Raw genomic sequence first — 22,146 nt, 5'->3', positions numbered from 1 at the left:
ATTTCCAAGCAGTTCCAATTGTCTAGCAGGTAGAATGTTCCTGTATGAATATAATGTAGCAAATAGTGTTTTGAAACACTGAGGTTTTTTTTCTGTCGGGCTCTAATGATAGTTTCTTAGAAGGGTAATGAAACTGCAACAACAATGAACTGAATTAGGAAGAGGCTGACGCTGTATCTGGCGGGAATGATTTAAGCTTTTCAAACTTTTTCTCTTTAAGGAACTGGCTTACCGAAAGGAGTTGGTGAGAGCTGATCTAATTAACAAAAAGGTTGGAATCAGGTATGCTCTGAAAAGTTCATTTATTTATTTACTGTTGAAGAGAATTGAAGAATGAAGTGCTCATAAGACCACTTAAATTTTTCCTGAAAGAATGCTTGGAAAAGATTTTGATGTCCCTTTAGAGTAAGTTAAGTGATGAAAGAACATCAGTTAGGATGTCTGGTGTCTGTCGGAATTCACAGAAAAAGGTTACTGTTTCAAGTAGTAGCATATTTTGAAACAAAATATGAACACCTTTTAAATAGTGTAGTGAAGTTTATGGTTTATACATTCCTATTTCAGAGAAACTCCAGAAAATCTTGCCAAGCTTCTGACTAGGATGTGTTTAAAGTCACAAGTCATAGGCGATGGGAATCAGATTGAGATTGAAATCCCTCCGACCAGAGCTGACATTATCCACGCATGTGACATCATAGAAGATGCAGCCATTGCTTATGGGTATAACAACATTCAGATGACTCTCCCGAAAACATACACCATAGCTAATCAAGTAAGATTGCACCCTTAAATAAACACTCCTTACTGTTAGAAACTGATTGTTGAATGCCAGGAAGGCTTCGAGAAAAACAGAACAGAGGAATTAAGCAGTATGGGGCATGCTGTGCTATGAGAGGCATTTGCTATTGAGAGGATAGAAAACAGATGCCCAGTTGATTAGCGTATGTTGAAAACCTGTGGTGACTAGCTCTTTGAAGAAAGACAGGTTTTGAATTTGGAGCCCTTCTTGCATCTCTGATTGGGAGATTCGTTTTGTCATCCTGGGCCTGAAGGCAGAAGCTGTGTGTGGGAGGGGTGGAAGCGGGGGTTTGTACATCTATGTAGGGGTGTTGGGGTAGAGAGGTGGTGGGGAGAGGTGTGGTTAGCAGTGTATTAGTAAGGATGGAAGGGTGATTTCCTTTTAATGACATGTAAATCTCTATATGTTTTCTGTAAATCTCTCTTAAAAAATACAGGAAATTTTATTGAGGTGAAATAATTTCTTCCCCTAGTTTCCACTTAATAAGCTCACAGAACTCCTAAGACATGACATGGCAGCCGCGGGGTTCACGGAAGCACTCACCTTTGCCCTGGTATGTTTTACGTGCTTTTTCTGCTCTGCTGATTGTTTTCTTGGAATCTCTGAATTACTTATTCTGTGATTCCTTATATGAGTTTATAAAAATTCATAAAATTTCCAGGTTCTAGAGGAATGAGTTTGTACTTGAGATTCTATAATTTCTGCTCAAGAAATGATGAAGATTTCTTTTCTTTTAGTCACAGAAAAGCATGAAGGACTAAAAAAGTTGTTTTAAATGACAGATGCCAGTGTATTTGAGTTTCATGTAAGTGTTGAGGGTTCACAGTGAGTTTCCTAACCAAGTTCATTCAGTTAGGATTTTTGGTCCTGAGTTAGTTGTGGCCTTGCCCACTGGCTGCTGCCCTGGTTAAGAGCTTGTGGACTGTTCCACATTAAACTTGTTTCTTTGTCTTTGTACATGTTCACAAACATTTGCTTTGAGTTGAAAAGCTGACATAAAAGGCCTAAATCAGGAAATGAATTTTATTACAAAATCAGATGGAAATCTCCCTCCCCCAGCAGATTGACCATTTGAAGATAGTGAAATGTGTGTGCAATTTGTAGTTCTTTTTCTCTTGTGCTGAGCATTTCTGTGGTGCCCACGGTGTAGTTTTCGAGTATTCAGGTATGTTTCAGCTCAACAACGTAGGGCCAAAACCAGACCAAAACAACCAGGAAAGCTCCCCACAGCCCTGAAATTCTGTCTTTTAAGTATTTACAGAAGGCAGTAGTGGAAATTACCACCTGTGCACGGAGGGTTGCTGAGGGCTGCAGCCTCTCCTCTGTCACTTTGTGGAGCATTTGTAATTCATAGGATGTGAATGTTGGAAGAGACCATACAGATGCAGTTCAGTACCTTCACTTTTCTGATTTAGCAGACATTTATGCAACAGCTTTTATGGAACTTCTGTTATGTGCCAGGCACCGTACCAGTGAGTGAGGAAGCCTGAGGCCGAGAGAGGATAAGAACCCAGCACAGTTTACGCAGAGAGCGGGTAACCGTAACAAGAATCCGGCCTTTTGACTTCCACAGCAGTGCTTTTCCGTTACGTTAGACTGTGCTAGGTTTCAGGACCACGTCGGTCATATGTATGCCACATACGCCTAGGCAGTCAGGAGCAGCAGTGATTTCATGTCAAATGAAACACAAAAAATAGCATAAAGGGAACTGTTCTATTCTTTAAAATTATAATGAGTGGCAGAGGAACTGATTTTGTAAGCATGTAGCCCCGTGTACCTCTGGGGGAGCACACAACCTGCCTCCTGGGCAGTAGCTGCTCTGCAGAGTTTGTCTCGCACCAAGGGCTTCATGTACGTGACTCCATCTGTCCCTGCAATCCTGTGAGGTGGGTGTTTCTGTCCTACGCGGCAGCTTGTCCCACTCCACGCAGCCAGCTGCCTGTGCACCGGGGATTCCTGCCCAGGTCTGTCTGCACCCTAGGTCTGTGACTGAACTGTCCCACCAGGAGTGCCACAGTCTGTTTGGCTGTACAAGGTCACTTCAACGCATTATCACCCCAGTGGGAAAGGAGTTAGGGGCTAGAGAGTTTCAGATTTGTAGTAACAGTCTTCCTGTAGGAATTTCAACGTTAAAGGTATTTGTAAAGTTACGTATTTTCTAAGCAAATCTAAACATCACTGAGCATTACATCTGGTTTTGCACAAGAGTAACAGACCTCCTAAAACCCAGCCCTGACTGCCCAAGTGTAAGTCACTCACATATCATCATCATGATTTTTGCTGTATCTGCATACTAGGTGTAATATTACACCTAGTGTAATATTACACCTTTTAAATCAGCTCACTTTTAAAACTAAATATCTACCTTAGCCTTATTATAAGAATAATATTCATAAAAATTAATGGGCTTAATTTCCTTGTTCTTTTTTTTTTTTTACCACTTTAAAGACATAAAATATTAACATCCTGTGTCTCAGTTGCTGCCACTTCAGGATACCTTGATTTAGATTGCTTCTTATCGCTACATCGTATTGTCCAGCTTCGTGATAAAGTGCAGGTCACTCAGATACCTAGCTGAGTGGCCCTGTGTCTGCGGAGCCTTTTCCTTTCACACAGACAGTACCGGTTCTGTTTGACAGTAGATTGTATTGTATAAGTTGCACTTCCTAATTAATTGTCACATCATATCTAAAACTTGTTATAAAAACGCCTCCATGTTATGGGGAAAAAAATGGTTATAGCCGGCATGCCTGCCACCATTCTCCACCACTGCAGCCATGGCCGTTCAAGGAACTTTCTGCTGCGCCCGGATGTGTCTTTAGAATCTTTCCCAAGAGAGCATGGCAAGAGTCATTAGAACTGGTATTGGCATAAAATGAATCTAAACCCACTCTTTTTTTCTAAGTGAAAAGCAGAACTTTACTGTCCTGGAAGATAGTGTTTTGTGGAACAGTGCAATGAAGATCACTTAATGTTGAAAAATAGAAAAGAGTAATCTGATGATATATCAGTTTTCATGTTAAGTTTTAAACTCTTTCAAAAAGTTAGCATCAATACATATGACAATTGTTTATTCTTAATAATGAGTTACTAGTTATCATCATTAATATTTTTTGATCACTTAGCTTTGCCAAGCACTGTATTTGTATTACCTCATTTCGTTTATTAGAGTTGCTGTATCTCATAGTTACTTAGTTTTGTTTTCATAATTCTGCCTACCATCCTGGTTTTCGAGGGTAACAAGCATCTTTCTCTTTTTGGTGGGTGAGTGCCTAGGAGTTTGCTCATTACCCGGCGCTTTATCAAGTGCATGTGCACAGAAGTTAAATGGCATCGTTCAGGCCACTTGAATTCTGCTCTCAGTCCTTCCATTCTGCTGCAAGTCAGTGCGGATTTAGCAAGGTTACAGCAGTAGTCAAAGCAGGAAGTCATGTGAACACCAAGGAGGGAGAGAGAAGTTCTGACCAGAGTCACTAGGTGTTTTTTTATGGAAGAGGTAGAAGAGATGTCTTTTATGTAGAACCTTGGTGGGTGGCAGCAAGTAGAACAGGGAGGGCATTTCAGGTAAAGGTGGGGAAAAGTGTGCGGTTCAGGGAATGAGTAGGGAATTGTGGGAGGTTAGACGGGTAAAGCAAGCGGGAGGCTGACTTAGGAAGGTTATACCACCGTCTCCATGTGAGTGAAAATGTACTTTAGCTCTGCGTCATGGTTAGAACTCATTATAAGAGAACTATTCATGTTAAATTAATCTGCTGTGGACCTGAATTTACTTGCTCTATGTTTATTCTTAGCTTACTGATTTGTATAATCTACATTGCTGTGAGACTGTCAAAAGTTGTTACAGCATTAGATATTTTTTATATTAAATTTAGTCATTGCTTTTACTTTTTGATCTATTTTGTGGTATTTCTTAGTGCTCTCAAGAAGATATTGCTGATAAACTGGGTTTGGATATCTCTGCAACAAAGGCAGTCCACATAAGTAATCCTAAAACAGCTGAATTTCAGGTAAGTGTTTAAGTAGATAACAATTTGGGTAAAAACTGAGAGGCAGTGCATGAGTTATAAAAAGTCTCTCCAGTTATTTTACCTCAGATGGCAAAATCTTTAAAATCTCTTCTTGGATAAGTTTGTGTTTGGTTCTTACATTCTTCACTGATAAAACTTCTTAAAACATTTTATAACCCTTTCTTGATTAACCTCATAGGTGGTTCTTACTTGCTTTGTGCTACTGAGACAAGCCTTTCTTGTCTGAACTTTCCATTTCAGAATTGACTAGTATTAGTTTCAGGTTTCCTCTCTTTTCCACATATTTGTAATTAGTGAATCGCCACCTGTGCCCAGTGCCTCCATGAAGTCTTTCACTTTGCAGTTAGTCTTGACTCCAGTTCTTGACTAAGCTGACTGTGCCTTTCATTGTAATTGTCTAGTTTATTGGCAGAGGTTAGGAATAGTTAAATGAGAACAATAGTACTTTAATAGTAAATGTTAAGTGATTTGCATTATAGATTATGATATTAACTATAAGAAGAGAGCATTTCAAGATTATAATATCTTTATTTATTAATGACATCTCTTCCATACTAATAAGCTCCTTCTATTTTTCTTGTATATGCAGTTCTGTGATTTTTTTAACCGAGACTTTAGACATGGTCATGTCTGCTAGAATCAAGGGGAATCTTAGAATGGGAAGGAAATGCTTTTAAGAAAGTTAATGCTATTATAAAATAATATCTGAACTCTGTGATTTGAAATAGTTTCTTTGGATCTTGGTTTTCACTTTTGTAAAAGCAGTGGACTGAATTAGTTCTAAAAATTCTAAAAGTTCTAAAAAACGTTAAAATTTAGATCTTTTAAAGTTAGATTTAATCTATAGAACTACCTGCTAATGTGGCAGATTAGAGCTAGACTAATTAAAGAACAAATTGGTAGTAATATATATCAAGTACATGAATTCTTCTCTGTATTCAGTATCAGAACTTTGAAGAATCCTTACACTAATTTAGAAGAATTGTGTTTAGGAGGTTTAATGTTTTGTTTTCTGAGGTCCACTAGCTTTTCTACTGCTTTTAGAAGATGTCCAAGGCATTCTTTTTAATAAGAGATACTCAAATTCATTTGGATAGAGAGATTTTTCAGTAAATCTTAATGGATTTTGATGGGGGGGGTATAGCTCAGTGGTAGAGCATATGCCTAGCATTCACAAGGTCCTGGGTCCATCCCCAGTACCTCCATTAAAACAAGTAAGTAAATAAATAAGTAAACCTAATTATCTCCCCCCTTCAAAAGTAAAATTAATTAAAAAAAAAATCTTAATGGATTTTTATTTATTCCAAAGTTTTTTTTTCTTATTTTCATTTATCAAGCCTGATAGAGTTCTTAAGATGTGGTAATGTTAAGTTCTTTAGGTTTTACATCCTGTCTTCTGTATTTTATATAAGTGGAAGCAAAACAAAATCAGAAACATGTTAAATGTCACCATAAATGTCTGTGGCTTAGCACACTTAAGAATCAGTATTTCTAAAAATAAAACTATTTCTGCATAAAATACATTAGAGATGAAAAAGAGTCTGTCTTTTAAACTTGACAGATTCTGTATTTTACTCCTGATTAACAGACAGATATATCCTACCGTTACTAATGTGGCTAACAGGTTTATACTTATTTATGGTTAAAATAAATATGAGTTGTTCATGGTTTTGTATCTGAATTTGTTGTCAAAACTTATTCTTTCTTTTGCATAATTCTTAACTTTGGGCTATTTTCTAATAGTAGATATGTTAAAGAATGAATAAAATAAATGTTATTTACTAAAGTTTATAAAATGTTACTATAATTATTATAAACACAATTACAGACTATTACCATATTCCCCAAATTAGCAATAGTATTCCTTAATATCCTCAAATATCCAGTTATGGTTCAAATTTTCTTAAGTGTCTCATTTTTTTATGTAGTTTTTGTGATTTAGGGTTGAAATGAGGTTGGTACATCAAAGTTGATTGATGTGCTTCTTAAGTCTCTTTTGCTCTAAAGGTTGCCTGCATCCATTCACACTGTTCCTCTCTCTCTCTCTCTCTCTCTCTCTGTCCTTCTTTGTGAAAGAAACTGGGTCATTTGTCCTGTGGAGTTCTCACATTTAGGACTTTGCTGACTATATTCCAGTGGTCCCCTATATTTCCAGTAAATTGGAGTTAGATCTAGAAGTTTGATCTGATTCGGGTTTAATTTTTTGTATTGCTGTGGGTTTTTGAATAAATAAATCTTACCTATAAAATAAAGTGGGGAAAAAAAAAAACTAAGAAAAGTTATCTATCAAAGTAGTTTATTTATATTCCAGTAAGTTAAACTGTCTTTTAACATGGAAGTTTTGTTTCTGTGAAGGAATTGGGCACTTCCTCTTTAGTTGGGAAAGTGACCCGTGTGTCAGAAAGCACTGACTTGAAGGTTAATACCAGCTCTGGTAGAATGACTATCGGTAAAAAAGGTGTTCTCTTTTTCCCTCAGCACAATATAGCAAGTCCATTTAAGGGCTTATTGTTAGTTGTACAGGATCTAGGAGGGGGTGCCATTTTAGCCAGGGTGGTCAGGGAAGGCCCATGTAGGAGAGGACTTTTGAGCAGAAACTTGAAGGAAGTAAGATGGCTACATGCGAATCTAGAGGAAGAATGTATGGTGCAGAGGAAAGCACAAGTGTGGAGGCCTGGGATGGGATCCTGTGTGTGTCTGGAGCGTGTGCAGTAAGGCAGGGGGAGTAGCAGGTGTCAGGTTGGAGAAGGGGTCAGGGCCAGAATCACATAGGGCCCCAAGTAGAGCATGGGTTTTATTCAAAATCTGATGGAAGGCTGTTGGAGATTTTGAAGCCGGAGAGTTCCATGATCTGATTTAGGTCTTAAAGGGTCACTCTTTGGGGAGAATAATGGATCATAAAGTGGCAAGTAGAAGCAGAGAAATTAACCTAAGGAGCTCATGCAGTAGTCTGGGCAAAAGGTAATGAATGGTGTTGGGGTCTGACCGCAGAGCCCAGACTCTTACCGATGTCGAACCATGGCTCATAAAACCTTTCTGATAAAATGATGTGTTCAAAGCTAACGTTACGTCATATAGCTTAGGATGAGAAATTTATTTCACAGACCAAACGGGGACTGTTCCCCCCTCCTTGCCTTTTTTTTTTTAATTGGGATCTATATTTGCATTTCTTATGAATATTAAGAATAACTATACATGTTTTCCTATTTGTTTTGGCTACTAAGCTGAAAACTGTAGTCACAGCCTGCCATAGCAGCTACATGGGTTTTTTTAGTGCCTACATATTTGTGCTCTGTTTTCTTCACTGTCTTGGTATTTTAATTGAATTTACACTTTCCCTGATCCTAGTTTTTAAAAAATTTGGTTAATTCGTATTTAAAGTATTTAAGTATTTGTATTTCTTGTAATCTACTTCAGTTACTTTGTGAAATGAAGCAGGATATGAAAATCTGCATATTTGAAATCTTGAAGGCTAACTGTAATTTTTAAAATGATAAAAACTAATCTTAGATACAAGCAATTATATTTGTTATGTTTGTTTTTCATTTATTTTTTAATTAAGTTTATGATTTTTCATTTTGTGAGTTTGAAGTCCAGAATACTTCAGTTCTTTTAGTGTCCTGGAATTAAAAACTAAAAATGACTTGGATATTTAGGCATCGCATTTTTCGGAAGTGTCTTCCTGTGAGGCCATGGAGTCTTTTAACCAAGTACTTCTGTTTGGTTCCTGTTTGGTCAGTGAAGTTGCGTGTCTTCTCCTGTAGGTGGCACGCACTACCCTCCTTCCTGGCCTCCTGAAGACCATAGCTGCGAATCGGAAGATGCCCCTTCCTCTGAAATTGTTTGAAATCTCTGACATTGTAATAAAAGATTCTAGCAGAGGTAAGAACGAGCCACCTTTGATTTATATACTTCTAAAGCATTTTTTGTTACAAAAGTTTGAACTGTGCATAAAAGTAGGGAAAATAACATAATTACTCCCATGATTCCAGCACCAGCTTCAGCAGTTACCAGCACGCTCATGGCCACACTTCTTTCATCTGTACTCAACCCACTTCCTCATATTATTTTAATGTAAACCCTAGACATCGTACCATTTCATCAACAAACACTTTAGTTTGTATTTCTAAAAGATAAGGACTGCCACTATTGTTTTTTTCAAATAACCCAACACCGTTATATCTTATCATCAAATATCCAGCTTAGTGTTGGAATTTCTTCATAAATTGTTTCATAAATTTAATTTTCATGACTTATTTATTTGAATCAATCAAAGCAAGGGCCAGATATTTGATTGCTAAATCTCTTACTTTTAATAGAAAGCAAATTTTAACAAAGAATTTAGTAATATTTATGAAGAGTCCTATTAAAACCTCAACTTGAAAAGCACTGTGGACTATATCTTGGTTTCTCATGTCATGCGTCATTCTGACATACTCGACAGTTTACCATTCTGGTTTAGCAGTGATTGTTCATATCACTGTTGTACCAGTGATTGTAAATGTGTTTTACCAGTTTTTGTCTTGTTTACCAGTTTTGTTTCTTGTGGACTTGTGGAGTATCGTGTGGACTTGTTAGCCCAGCAAGTCGCTTCGTCCAGTATTTGGAGTGCAGTGGTTATTTAACAAATATGTATTTAGTGAGTACTTAAACCTGATTGCTAAGAAAGTCTGTCTCATTCAGACTTCCTATGTCTTCCCAAACATATCATGTCTTATTCAAACTTCTCCATGTCTTCAACTTATATAAGACTAACTGTTTAGAGCTGCGTATGTGGTATCTCTTGGTAAGCAGTGCCCTCAAATGACTCAATTGCTGGCAGTATTTCTTTGGTTCCTTGGATTGAACAGTTGAAGTCCTAGCAGTATTTATTCGGTCAGTCTTACTCCAGACTCTGCAGAATTCAGAGTGTGTTCTTTTGAATCAGTTGACAGAAGAAGAGGCCTTTCCTCAATTTCACCTGAAAGGACGATGTGCTATCATTCTAACTAGCAAAAGTCAAGAACTATTGGTTATAAATTGGCCTGTCTTAAGAAATAGAGATTGTAGAGGTATGAGCACCTTAACTGTCTGTCTGTGGACCATCCATTGCAAACTTTTCAGCCAGTGCTGGATTCTTTCTGCTTCCCGGGATGCAGCCTGTCTTCAGTTAAGAGCATCACCTTGCATTTGTATGGTGCTTTTTGCTCTTCAAAAAACCTCTTTTATATACTTTTTATTTTTTGATTGTTAAAACATCTCTTTGAGGCAGATGGGACAAAATATTGTCCCCATTTAATATACTGTAAAATTAAGACAGAAAAGTGGTACTTTGCTCAAGGCTGCATAAAACAAGGGACTGCGAGCTAGGGCCAGAACTTTGGTCTCAGTGCTTATATCCTTAGAGAATAAAAGTTCCTTCTCGTATCAGTCTATGTAGAAGTTTCCTTGGGTGGTAAATCTGCTATAATAGAAATCAGAAAACATTCAGCACCAGCTGCAAATAGTTTTGAGGGTTCTTGTGCCTCAGACCACTCATTGGTACAGATAACTGAGAGTTTGTTACAATTCCAGTGTCAAATTTTCGTATTAACTTTGACTTGTTACCTTTCATCTTAGTTCTTTGAGTTTTATGTTGTTTTGATCCTTGGTGAGCCATTCATGTTTCTAAATATAGGATTAGGTTAATTATTCTAGATTTCCTCAAAAGTTCTGTAATACTGTGTCAGCGACAAGCCTCTTCCCTAATTGCAAAGGCTCCCTGCAGGGCTGGGCATGCTCACAAGCAGGCAGCTCAGAGTCCGGAGGGAGAGGGTGAGGGGCGAGCTGGGGTGCCCACAGTTGCCACAGGGAGGGTTTCACTGTAGGGGTGGAGCAGTTCACTGTGTTGAGTCCTGGGTAGAGATGCCTTTGCTGTTTTTCTTTTTCTCTGTGTTTGCTGGGAAGGCCCAGATGTAGACTCCATTCTGCCCCAAGCCCCATGCTTGGAGGTTGGGAGAGCTCTGTTCTTAAGCTCTAGAGCCATCATTTAACACATCACCCTGATGATAATCCCAGAAACCCCATCTATATACTGTTTCACTCAGAGCTTTGTAGTTCTGCTGTGCTTTGTTTCATCAGGAAGCGTGGTTCTTGTCTCTGCAGCAGACCCCTTCTATACCTTAAAAATTTTCTTTAAAATTTTCTGTCATATCAATGGGGTTTGAGGAATGAGAGGAAGTAAATGTGCTCAGTTAGTCTATCGTCTTGAAAACATTTTGTTTTGTTTTATTTGGAGTATGTTTCCTGTATAGGTGGGCCTAGATTTTATTTCATAACGAAAGAAGCTTTTCTGATTGGATTATTCGAAATACGTACATGTGGACTCCCTGCCTGTCCTCTGGGGTACAGAGAGGACTCTGTAGGAGAAGGTGGCTCGACACTGCAGTTCCATAGAGTGACCCTGCAGCCAGTGTGCCTGCGTTTGAGTCATGGTTCTGCCACTTACCAGCTGCTTAACTTTGGACAATTTATTTAATTTCTCTGTGCCTCAGTTTTCTCATCTGTGCAATTGGGATAATGATAGCTCTTATTTCATTAGATTTGCTCTAAAAATTACATGTGTTTTGAAAAGTTCCAGCCATGTACTAAGCATTGTTTGGTGTTAGCTCTGACTGTCGGGGTATTAGCCGTTCCTGAGGCCAGATACCTAGCATCTTGGTCTCTGGGGATTTTCTATGCGAATGAGTTAAAAACCTTCGCTGTCCATTATAGGGTTAACATCACCTTACTGCGGCACTTGGGGCTCATTTTTATCCTAATTTTTGACTTAATTGGTTTTTCTTCTGTTGTTCACTATAGGATAAGAAAGCCAAAACGTACGAAGGTGGGAATTTAAGAAAACAAGAATGTTTTTTGAGTAATTCATCACCCACTTCTTTTCAATGAATTGAGCGCATATATTTTTACCATCCCTCTGTTGGATTTACATTAGTCATTTCCTCCTAATAATGAAATAATTTTGAAGGAAAAAAAAATCTGGACCGTCAAAAGTGCAGTGATAGAGGGGTTTTCCAGTTATTATGAAAATGTCCTAAATTTTCACTTGTGAGGGCAACAACCAAACTACTGGTTCAGAAGGGGTGGGGATGTGTGGCAAAAGCAGGCGAGGCAGGCTTATTCGTGGCACTGGTAGAAAAGTATTTTTTCGTTCTTTTTCTGTGCTAGGGCTGCTTGGAATATAACAGGCAAGGGTGCCAGTCTTGAGAGAGACCGGTGAGCAGTGCTGTAGGTGGCGCTCCAACGGGGTGTCCAAGGCTTCCTGGTAGCACAGAGCAGGGAGTGACCACAGCCACTAACTTGTTTTGTAACACTAAGGAGAACCCAACACTCTGAGCTTCATGTCATGTCATGTGGAGCCAGGCATGTCTTCCAAAAGGGAAATGATAAAGGAATCCACCCTGGATTTCAGTATACTTCCCACAAATTCTGTCCGACCTGCGTTCCTGTAAGAGTCGATGAACGTCCGCTAGCCCCTGTGCTCGCGCGCAGCCTCACCGGCCAACCTCTTCGTGCTAGCGTGGACTTTCTGACTGGCCGTCCGTGTCGTGAGGCCGTCCGGCTGCCCAGTGAGGGGCTCAGGCCCCCTCCTCACGGAGGAGGATTTCCACTCTGAGTCAGACACACCCCCGCTCTTTGAGGCCAAGCCAGTCATTGTGCTTGTTGATCGTAAGAAGTTGCTGCAACATTTAAAAAAATTAGTCATGACTAGAGGGACTAAGCTGATTTATCCATTTTGTTGGGCAGAGTAGCGTGTGCCTTTGGAACGAGAATTTAAATGCAGACTCTGCTGCGGGGTAGATTTTCAGCTTTATTATAAGGAGGAAGTCAGTAGAGGCTGCACTGAAGCTGTCAGATCAGGCTGCTCTGTGAGTTATTGGTTGGTTTCAGTTGTTGATGTTTTTGTTTTTTCTGCTCAGTGTCAAGGGTACACTGTAAACAAAATAGTGAAAAAAAATTACTTCAGAGGAGTTGTATATTGCTGATCTTCATGCCCAGAAATGCAGCTGTATTTTGCAAAGTCCAACATTCTGGCTTTTTAATTAAATACAGATTGAATTCTGCCATCAAAGTTTATTCCATGATGGTCACCAGTTTGCCTAGAAGCTCACAACAGTGGCAGAAGAAAATGTATCACTGGGTTGAGTCTTAAGTTTAAAAGGAATGAGAGCCTAAGAAGGAAGGCTTAGTTTGGCTTTGTAAGCAAGCGTATAGACTTAAATTTAGCATGATACAGTCATCCAGTTGGAGAACCCTGATAATCATATTGCCATGTGCTTTAGTTTTAACTACTGTATTTAAAGAATTTGGGGTTTTAATAGTTATTATAGTAGAAGGAATGGGTTAAAGGCCTCTTGACCCCTCGAAGGGGTCTAGTTACATCACTTACTTTAGCAAACGCACACTTATTCCAAGCCTTTACGTCTTGCTCAGACCATTCCTGTGTTTTCCAAAGCATTGCTGTAGTCCTGGTACATGCTGCATTTCTTCTGCCCCACCCCCCCAAATTGCTATTTAAATAGTTCCTAAAATTTTTCATTCTCCCTAAAGCTTTTCTAAATCAAAGAATGACCTGTTTCTTACCCTGCCTAGTTTGGATGTGGAAATCCAGAAATTTGTTTAACTTTTTAAAGTTAATTAATTTAGCTTCAGTTTAATATATTTAAGATCCTTGTTCCTTTCTCCTCCCTGGGCCACCATGGCCACATAGGAAATAGCTAATTCATTGTTCTTTTAATTTGGTTGATTCTTTCTATTTACTGTTGGTTTGTACCTTTCATGTATCTGTCTTATATTGTAACTTACTAAAATTTAGGGGCCCAATCTTTGTAGTTTTTTGTATGATTCTTTGCTTGATAGAAAGCTCAATGAAAGCGTTTTCATTATGAGCTTGTAAAATACTTCAGCTCTGAGAAATTGTCCATTCTACAGTCATTAAATAATGGATGATTATCGAGGGTCCACATGTGGAATGTGGCTTTCTAAAGAGAGCTTATGTCATCAGCCTGGATTAATTTAATTTTACTACTTCATATTTTTGGCATGTAGAATTTCCAATTAATAATTCAAAAAACATGGGTGTAGGGAACGTTGACATTAACAATATTTGAAGTGGCATCCGTCGCATATGTGATGGCATCTTAACTGTGTAAATAACATCATTTTTAATATAGAAAGTTATTTTATTACGTTTGGTTCAACACAGTTAAGATCTGCTAATGTGAGCATAATGTGCTCTGTCATGCATTGAATACTGTATTTTTTTAATAGATAAAAATCCATTCCAGGTTTATGTTAATGAAATAAAAACCAGTCCACCAGGATATAACTTTTTCCTTCATGCATTGTGACGGTCATAGATTTTTCCTCACATTTACTCCTTGGTTTTCAGCATTATTTAAAAAAGAAAAGTCTCTACCTCAGTGCTATAATATAGAAGTGTTTTAAGAAAAATTACTCTTAAGTTTTATTATGTTTGTTTTTAAAATGAAAATGTGTTTGTAATATCTTTAAGAACTTTCACAAATACATATTTTTAAGAGCAGTTACATTGTTTTCACATTAAAAGAAATGCACGTATCCAACTTCTCCCAAATCCTGCTCTTAGAATTAGTTGCCAGACATTTTATGCATATGCAACCACATGGTTTACATTTCTATATATAGCCAAAGATACAGATAAATACTTTATGTAGTGTTCAGGCAGATAGAATTATGCTTTATCTGTCTTGATTTGTACTTTTTTCCTATGAACATATTCTGTCCACCCCATTCTTTTTAATGGCTGCATAATATTCCATTGTGTGGATATATTGTAATTTACTTACTCAGATTGTTATGGTGACTGTTTAGATTATTACCAGGTTTTTGCTAAAATGTCTGTTGTGATGAATATCCTTGTACCCTTTACAAATATGTACTTTTAGAAATTGAATTGGTCAGTCCGTAAGTATGCACATTAAATATTTGCTACCTTGTCAAATTCTCTTCTAAAAAGTATTTTTTTTTTTTTTTTACAAATTAGGATTCCTTCCAAAAGTGTGTAAAGGTTCCTGTTTTCCCACATCAGACCTAAATTTTAAGGTATATATCTTGACTGGATTCTTGTAGCTTTTGTGAATCATTAGGCCTACTCTGAATTTCTTTTGGAGATAAGAAAAACTTGTAGTGTATGTGACAGTCTCTTGGGTGCCAACAGTAAAGAAATTTGTTGGATGGAAAACTAAAAATTGAGGTGATTTGTTTCATTTTCTGAGCTTGGCCAGGCTCAGTTCTCAATTCTCAAGCTCAATATCAGGCACCGATTGCCCTAGGAGGTTGTTGGTTTCCTAGTAGACTTTCTCGTAGCATCTTTATTTGGGCTTCTCGTTGAGTGTGAGCTAGAGATGGAAGGGCTCCCTTGAAGACTCTGCCCTCTTCCAGTCTGTGCCAAATATGATGACATAAACTAACACCTCTCATTTGTTTTTAATCGTTGGTACTTTGATGAAAGAGAATCTACACCAAGCAGAAACCTATTGTAAGAGTTTGAATTGTATGTGATAGTCATTTACTAAGGGACATCATGTATCATTTTTCCCCCCATTTTTCTTCTTTTAGAAAATCATTTGGCGTGTTCTTTTAGCTTCCAGAATTATAGCCAGCCACCCCTCCTTTGGGTGGTTTAGATCAGCCTCTCCGGGCAGTACTTTGAAGTCTGTGAAAGACGTTGGTAATTTAGGCTGACATACTTGGCAGGCCCATTTAAAAAGCAGAATTGTTTGATAGCATGACACAAGAGGTCTGTTAACTGAGTTATAAAGAACTGAGGCATTTCCAGCAAACCCTAGTTTTGGCATGAAATTTAAATAGTTCTTATTTTGTGGCATGCAGTCAGTGAGCTTCCTGTGATGTAATATGGTCCCTCGGTGCAAAATACTAGGAAATGGGAATTTTACTATACCTAGCAGTTTCTCCAAGGAGGAATTCTGGGTAGAACTGAGTATATGGTTATTTTCTCTTTTAATTCAGTTCAGCTAATTCAGAGGGAATATCTTAACAAGATGTGAGGAAGTAAGTCTAGAGGGAGTGGTAGCACTTGGGAGAGATGTGAAAAACCAGCCAGTAAGTGATGGGTAGTTTAATCTAATTCTTATGGTGGTTTTAGTATAAAGTGGCCTTTCCTAAAAATACTGCAAAATTGAATCTAAAAATATATAGGTCGTTGTTGTGTAAGTATGTGCTGTAAACATCCTGATACCTTTCCTGAATGGAGTAATATTTTTTTTTAAGTCTTGTATTTTTATTGTAATTTCGTTATTCTGATCATCAAAATCACTTAATTTGGTTTTTTTTTTTAATTCTAAGTCTTTAAACCAGATGTTGCTCCTCTTATCAGAAAGGCAAGTTTTACATAATTTGGAGATCAGGAAAGAAGTACTCCAAGGCAAAGGTTACCAAAATAGGGCTTCCAGTTTGTGTTGCTCAGCCCTCTGAGTGGCGGCATTACTGTTGGGCTCTTCCCTCACAGCAGAAATGCAACTACAAAGTAGTAGTTTCAGTACGTGTCTGTGTTAAAGTGGAAGCATGTGACACCCACAAATGGGTACCACATGGCAGAGATACCCAGGAGCAAGTCCGTCATGTGAAAGGGATAATTTAGTTCTGTTTCATTTCATTTTTTTCCATTCAAGGGGTGGGTGGGGGGAGGGGAGGTGGAAAGAAGGGGAAAGGGAAATGGAAAAGGGGAGGAGGGGGGAGTGTATGTGTGTGTGTGTGTGTTCCTACAGAGGAATCCGGCCCCTCATTTTAGTTAATGCATGTGGTTGATTTAGTGAGGTTTTATGCCTGCCTGGTTTTAATATTAATTTTTACTCTTACACCTTTGATTATAGCTTCTAGATACCGCATTTCTTTATCCTTGCGTGTGGAAATGGTAGAGAGTGCCAGTGGCACCGTACTCACTTGCTGACATCAGCTGGCTCTTGTGCTAACTGCGAGCGTGGCCGCTGTCTGGTCCTGGCCTTGTTTAATAGTTACCTGTGTATGCTTAACTCCTTTCCAGGCTTTGTTCATTTTCTCAGAAAATAATTGTTGAAGGTTTAGTCCTTGTAGGCCTTATGCTGGCTTTGACCTCTGCCTTCTAGGGACACCTAGAGTGGAGTGCCTTGAACATAATAGGTGCTGAGAAATGTTACGTGACCAGAACAGTCATTTCTCTATGTTCAGTCAGAAGTTTAACTCAGAGTACGCTTTCCATGAGTTACAATACTGATTGATGGCTAGAAACAGTATTTGACTTCTAAAAATAATTTATTTCAATTGCTTAACTAGAATTCTTAAATATGAAAACTCTTGACAATGAAAACATCTGTTTATCATACCAGAAACACTTCAAGAATACACATCTTTGACTATATTATGTAAGTATATATTCATACATAAGTTGTCCTTTGTATTGTTTGTTTTCATCTAGGTCCTTTAGAGATTTCATCTAAATCCTTTAGAGATTTAGAGATTTCTACCATATAGTAGAGAGGGCATGGGTTTTAGAGTTAGACAGTCCTGGTCAAGTCACTTATTAGCTGTGTAATTAATTAGCTCCAGGCAGTTAGCTTGGCTTTGGGCAAACCCTTTCTGAGCTTTTGTTTCCCCGTCATTTTTTCCCTATCCATTTTCTAAATACAATAAAACCTACCTTCCATGATTGTCTTGAGAATTAAATAAGATGATAGATAGGCAGACGAGGTACTAAGTCCTGGCGCATAGTGGATAATCAGTTCATCTCAGTTTCCCTTTCCTTTTACCCCACTCAGGGGCTCACATTTACAGTGCTTAGGAGTGCAGTACAGTGTCTTATGAAGTACTCATTTGTTTATTTGGGTATGTGGAAGGCAACGGGGTTCAGTATCTTGTGTCAGTTACGGCTGTGGGGATAAGTCTGTGGGAGAACTTTTGCTCAATACATGCTAATGTGAAGCAGTTTTTTATTTTCAGTTTGTTCCCCCAGATGGACATCAGTTTATTCTTTTTGCCTAATTTGAAAGGCAAAAGAAACTAGCCTTCATTCAGTGTTTATGAAGAGCAGTGGTCTCCTCCAGAATTTATTAAAGGGCCACAAGTGTATTTACCTATTAAAAATTTAAATGGTCAACGCTGAATTCGAGCCTGTGTTTGTATGCTATGCATTTCCTTCTTTAAAAATGAGTTTTAATACAGTCTTAGATTTTTGTTACCATCACTTCAAGATATAAAACAATTCTGTCACCCCAAAACCCTTCATGTTGTCCCATTGTGGTCGCATTTTTTCCCCCAACCTAACCCGGAGCAGCCGCTGTCTGCTCTCTGTTCTGTAGTTTTGCCTTTTTCAGAATGTTGTATAGACTTACATTGTGTGCAGCCTTTGATGATTGGCTTCCTTTGTTCAGCACAATGCCCTTGAGATCCATCTAAGCAGTCAAGTCTGTCTTAGTGCTGAGTCGTATTCTGTTGTTTACGTGAACCAGTTACAGTCATCCACTAGGGTCCACTTAGATTATTGCAATTCTTTTGAAAAATAGTGCGATTGGTAAGTTTGTCCTGGTTCTCAAAATGGAAAAATATATACTAATCAAGGAAAAAGGGAAAATACATAAACTTCGAAAAAAATTATTTCTGTCCCCAAATTACCTCTGTTAACCTTTGGGTGTATTTCTTTCCATTCTTTTTCCTGTACATGGAGTTCTTTGGCTCATGGTTATACCTACATAATTGTGATTCTTCATAAATTGAGCTTTTCCCCCCATGTTTTAATTGTGACGTGTGTATATGGCAGTTTAAAAAGATTATAAAGCAACACTAGTGTAACCATCCAAATTAAGAAATGGAATGTCCAGTATCTTAAGCTTCTTATAAGACCCTTCCCCATCATACTGCCTTCCCTTTACCTAGAGCAATCGCTGTCTAACTTTTGTGATAATGTTTCCCTTCTTTGCTTTATAGTTTTCCAACCTATCTATATTCTTTAGATGATATAATTTAGTTTTGACTCTTTTTGAACTTTGTGGCTTCCTTTTTTGGGGTTAACTGGTAAAGTATTTGCTCTAGCTCTGTTAGGATGAATCTTCATAAAGATGCTTTTTAGCCACATAGTAGTACTCCAGTGAGTGATTATGCTGTACTTTATGTGGCCATTTCCCCATTTAGGTTGTTTCTAATTTTCAGTATTGGAAATAATGCTTGTGTAGAAATAATATCTTTTTGTATGAAATCTCTTGTATTTAAGATTATTTCCTTTGGATAATATTGTGAATAAAAGTATGAAGTTTTAAGGCTCTGATATATATTGCTAAATTCTTTACAAAGAGTTTTACCAACATACCACAGTGAAGCCCTTGTTGTTCCTGGGTCAGCATTGAGGGTTTCCCATACCTCCCCCAAATCAAAACATCTCAGGGAATTTGATGATTGAGAAACCATTTTATCTTGCATTTCTGAGGTTGATTGTTTCTCTGTATGTTTACTAATTGGTATTTATTGTTTACTTTGCCTGAGTTTATGTTGGGGTAAACCAGTTTCTTAAGTGATGGTCACCATAGCCTATGATCAATTCTTTTATTTTTTCAGATGTAGGTGCAAGAAACTACAGGCATCTCTGTGCTGTTTATTACAACAAGAATCCTGGGTTTGAGATAATCCATGGGCTGCTGGACAGAGTCATGCAGTTACTTGATGTGCCTCCTGGTGAAAAGAAGGGAGGATATGTGATCAAAGCATCAGAAGGTAAGACAAATCAGCTGAGTCCAGAGTCAGTGATACCATGATGAAGAGACCAAGCCCTGTGTGTGATCAAGATTTTTTTGGTTTTGATTTGAGGAGGGGGGATGAGAGATAGAGCTTCATTTCAAGTAATTATCAGTATTTTCTAGAAAAATCCTTTTTCCCTCTGGCATTTTAAGAAAATGCTTTTCAGAGCTCTTGTAGTGCCGCATAATACGCTTTTGTTCCAGCTGAGCGCTGCTAACCCTGGCGAATCCAGAATCCAAACTGGAAGACGGGAGGACCGAGGCTGATGAGTTAGCACTCAAAGCCTCCTGTCTGAAGCTTTTAAGGCAAAAGAAAAAGAAGAGAGAGAGTGCAGGTTAGGCTAACCAAATGGTGTATATATACTGCTTAAATGCCAGTTTCTTGTTCTCTGAGAAACTCTGAAAATTTTTGCTTTTCATATTCCTGAAGTTTGAATCTGAGTTTATTTTGTTAAAAAAGAGATCCAGAAGCAACTTAAAAGAAATATTTTACCACTTTATTCCTACTGTTTACCTGATGAATTTTTATACCTGTATTGGCATCTCAAATTTCTAAAAGAACATTCATTTTTTTAAAGTGTTACTTAGCAGTTGCTTGTAGTGGTCTGAGGTTTAGGGGGACATATTTCTGTTTTACTCTTAGATTTATTTTTCTTGGTCTTCAGAGATTGTTTTTATTATTATTATTATTGTTTTATTTATTTATTTTTAAATTTGGAAACTTCTTTGCAAATGCAATAACCCTAAATATATGGGCCTTTTTAGGTTGAAGATTTGTAGGGTTATCTTTTTTCTTTTTTTAATAAAATTGAGAGATTAGCTATAGCAGGGAGCAATTGTTTTCTACCCCATCTCCCATTAGCAGTCATCCAGTGAAGATGTGTGTTATGCTTACAGAATTCTGGAGTGTGGGCACTGGATCTTGGAGTTCATCAAGTACAGCTTCCTGGTTTGACAGTTGGAGGAGCCAGGGCTGGGCAAGTTAAGTGTGTTGGACTGAGTCACACGCATAGAACCCACGGCTCCTGCCCGCCAGTGTGCTTTCCCTGAGGCCAAGTTGCCTGCCTTTATAGTGGCTTTACTTACTCATTCACCAGTTTACTTTTCTAGAATCGTGCTGTAAGATCTGGTCATCCAAGTTAATGGCAACCTGAAAGCTGATGTGACACTTTTTTTTTTAACCTTCTATGCAGTCTTTTCTCAGAAATTTTACTTCAGTATTGAGATTAGCTGGATAAAAATCTGTTCCCTGAAACAGATTATACCATATATATGGGATCTAATTTTTTTTTTCTTACTTGAAAGGTTGCAAAGAGCTGACATGGTCAGTTGGAGTGTAATTTGTTGTGGGTATGATACTTTTATATGTAACTTTTATATTAATCTAAGTGATAAACCAACATCTTAATATTATGACTCTCCTGCCTCGATAAGTTCCTTAGACATTTATTTCTCAGAAGAATCTGAGTTCCCAGTCATGAGACAGGCTTCAAGAAGACAGAATAAGCAGGACGCAGGCCCTGCTGTGAAGGAATCTGCAGGACAGTGACCACTGCAGACTAGCTCCTACAGCAAGCTGCTGAGATCAGGGCCTTGAAGTTTCCCAAGAGCAAGATAGTGCAGCATCTTGAGGGCATCTGGGGAAGTTTTAGTGAGTTTCTGGAAAGTGACATGGGCCTTTGAAGGAATAGGAGGAGATGGGGGGAAGCAAGGCCAAAACTGATGGGAAATGTGGCCTAGTGCAGTTTGATTAGACTATAGAGTGAGGAACAAGCTGGGGCCACATGTATTATCCAGAGTGCTAGAAAAAGGGATTTTAGTTAATTAACAGGAAAGTATTGAAGCTGCTGCTGCTGCTTTTTTTTTTTTTTTTTTTAACGAGTGATATGATTAGATTTGTACTTTGAAGGGATTAATCTTCATGGAATGGAGAGTAGCAGTGCAGAGAACGGTTGACAGGTATTACAGTGTATTCTAAGGTGTTGAGAGTAAGAACTTGAGTGTTGGCCTCAGCTACACCAAGGAGAAGACTGATTTAAGAAACTTTATGAAGGTCGAAGCTACAGCTCTCAGCATTTAGAAAAAGTTCCACTTAGAACTTGGAACCTTTTGTGCCACTTGGAACCTTTTATGATACAGCTCATATGTGTTGATCTTTTTTTTTTTTTTAAGTTCTTTTAAATCATTCTAAACCTATGATACTATAATTCTAATCCTTATATATTTTAGCACCAAAACAATGTAATACTTAGTACTTAATTTGTTTAATATGTAGATGTCTGTTGTTTTGGAGTTTGTTTTTTTAATTAGAAAATACATTTATAAACTATAATCACTTATGTTGTGGTTATAGATCTTTTGTTCAGTTTTTTAGGCCAAGTTGTTACTGTGCTGTTTGATTTTGTATGAGGACACAAGCCGTCTTGTTTTCTTTTGAATTTACTTTCACTGTCAGGATATTGTAATGTTTTGTTACATTTTAATTATCTAATGACAAATATGATTATCTTTTTTTTTTTTTTAATGGTTAAAAAAACCA

At 37.9% G+C, this 22,146-nt stretch overlaps 1 protein-coding gene across 1 annotated transcript in view; it reads left to right on the top strand.

The window, feature by feature from the left end:
• FARSB (phenylalanyl-tRNA synthetase subunit beta) overlaps positions 1-22,146 on the top strand; it is a 61,190-nt gene that overhangs the window by 20,160 nt on the left and 18,884 nt on the right. Inside the window, exons 11-16 of the mRNA XM_010948854.3 lie at positions 221-282; positions 565-772; positions 1,272-1,352; positions 4,714-4,806; positions 8,592-8,709; positions 19,429-19,584. Of these exons, the coding sequence (XP_010947156.2) occupies positions 221-282; positions 565-772; positions 1,272-1,352; positions 4,714-4,806; positions 8,592-8,709; positions 19,429-19,584 (718 nt within the window). The remainder of the gene's footprint in view (positions 1-220; positions 283-564; positions 773-1,271; positions 1,353-4,713; positions 4,807-8,591; positions 8,710-19,428; positions 19,585-22,146) is intronic.

Source organism: Camelus bactrianus, chromosome 5, assembly GCF_048773025.1.
Source record: "Camelus bactrianus isolate YW-2024 breed Bactrian camel chromosome 5, ASM4877302v1, whole genome shotgun sequence".
Lineage (NCBI taxonomy): Eukaryota > Metazoa > Chordata > Mammalia > Artiodactyla > Camelidae > Camelus > Camelus bactrianus.
The sequence above is the reverse complement of the archived record's forward strand: the minus strand, read 5'-3'. Positions and strand labels throughout refer to the sequence as shown.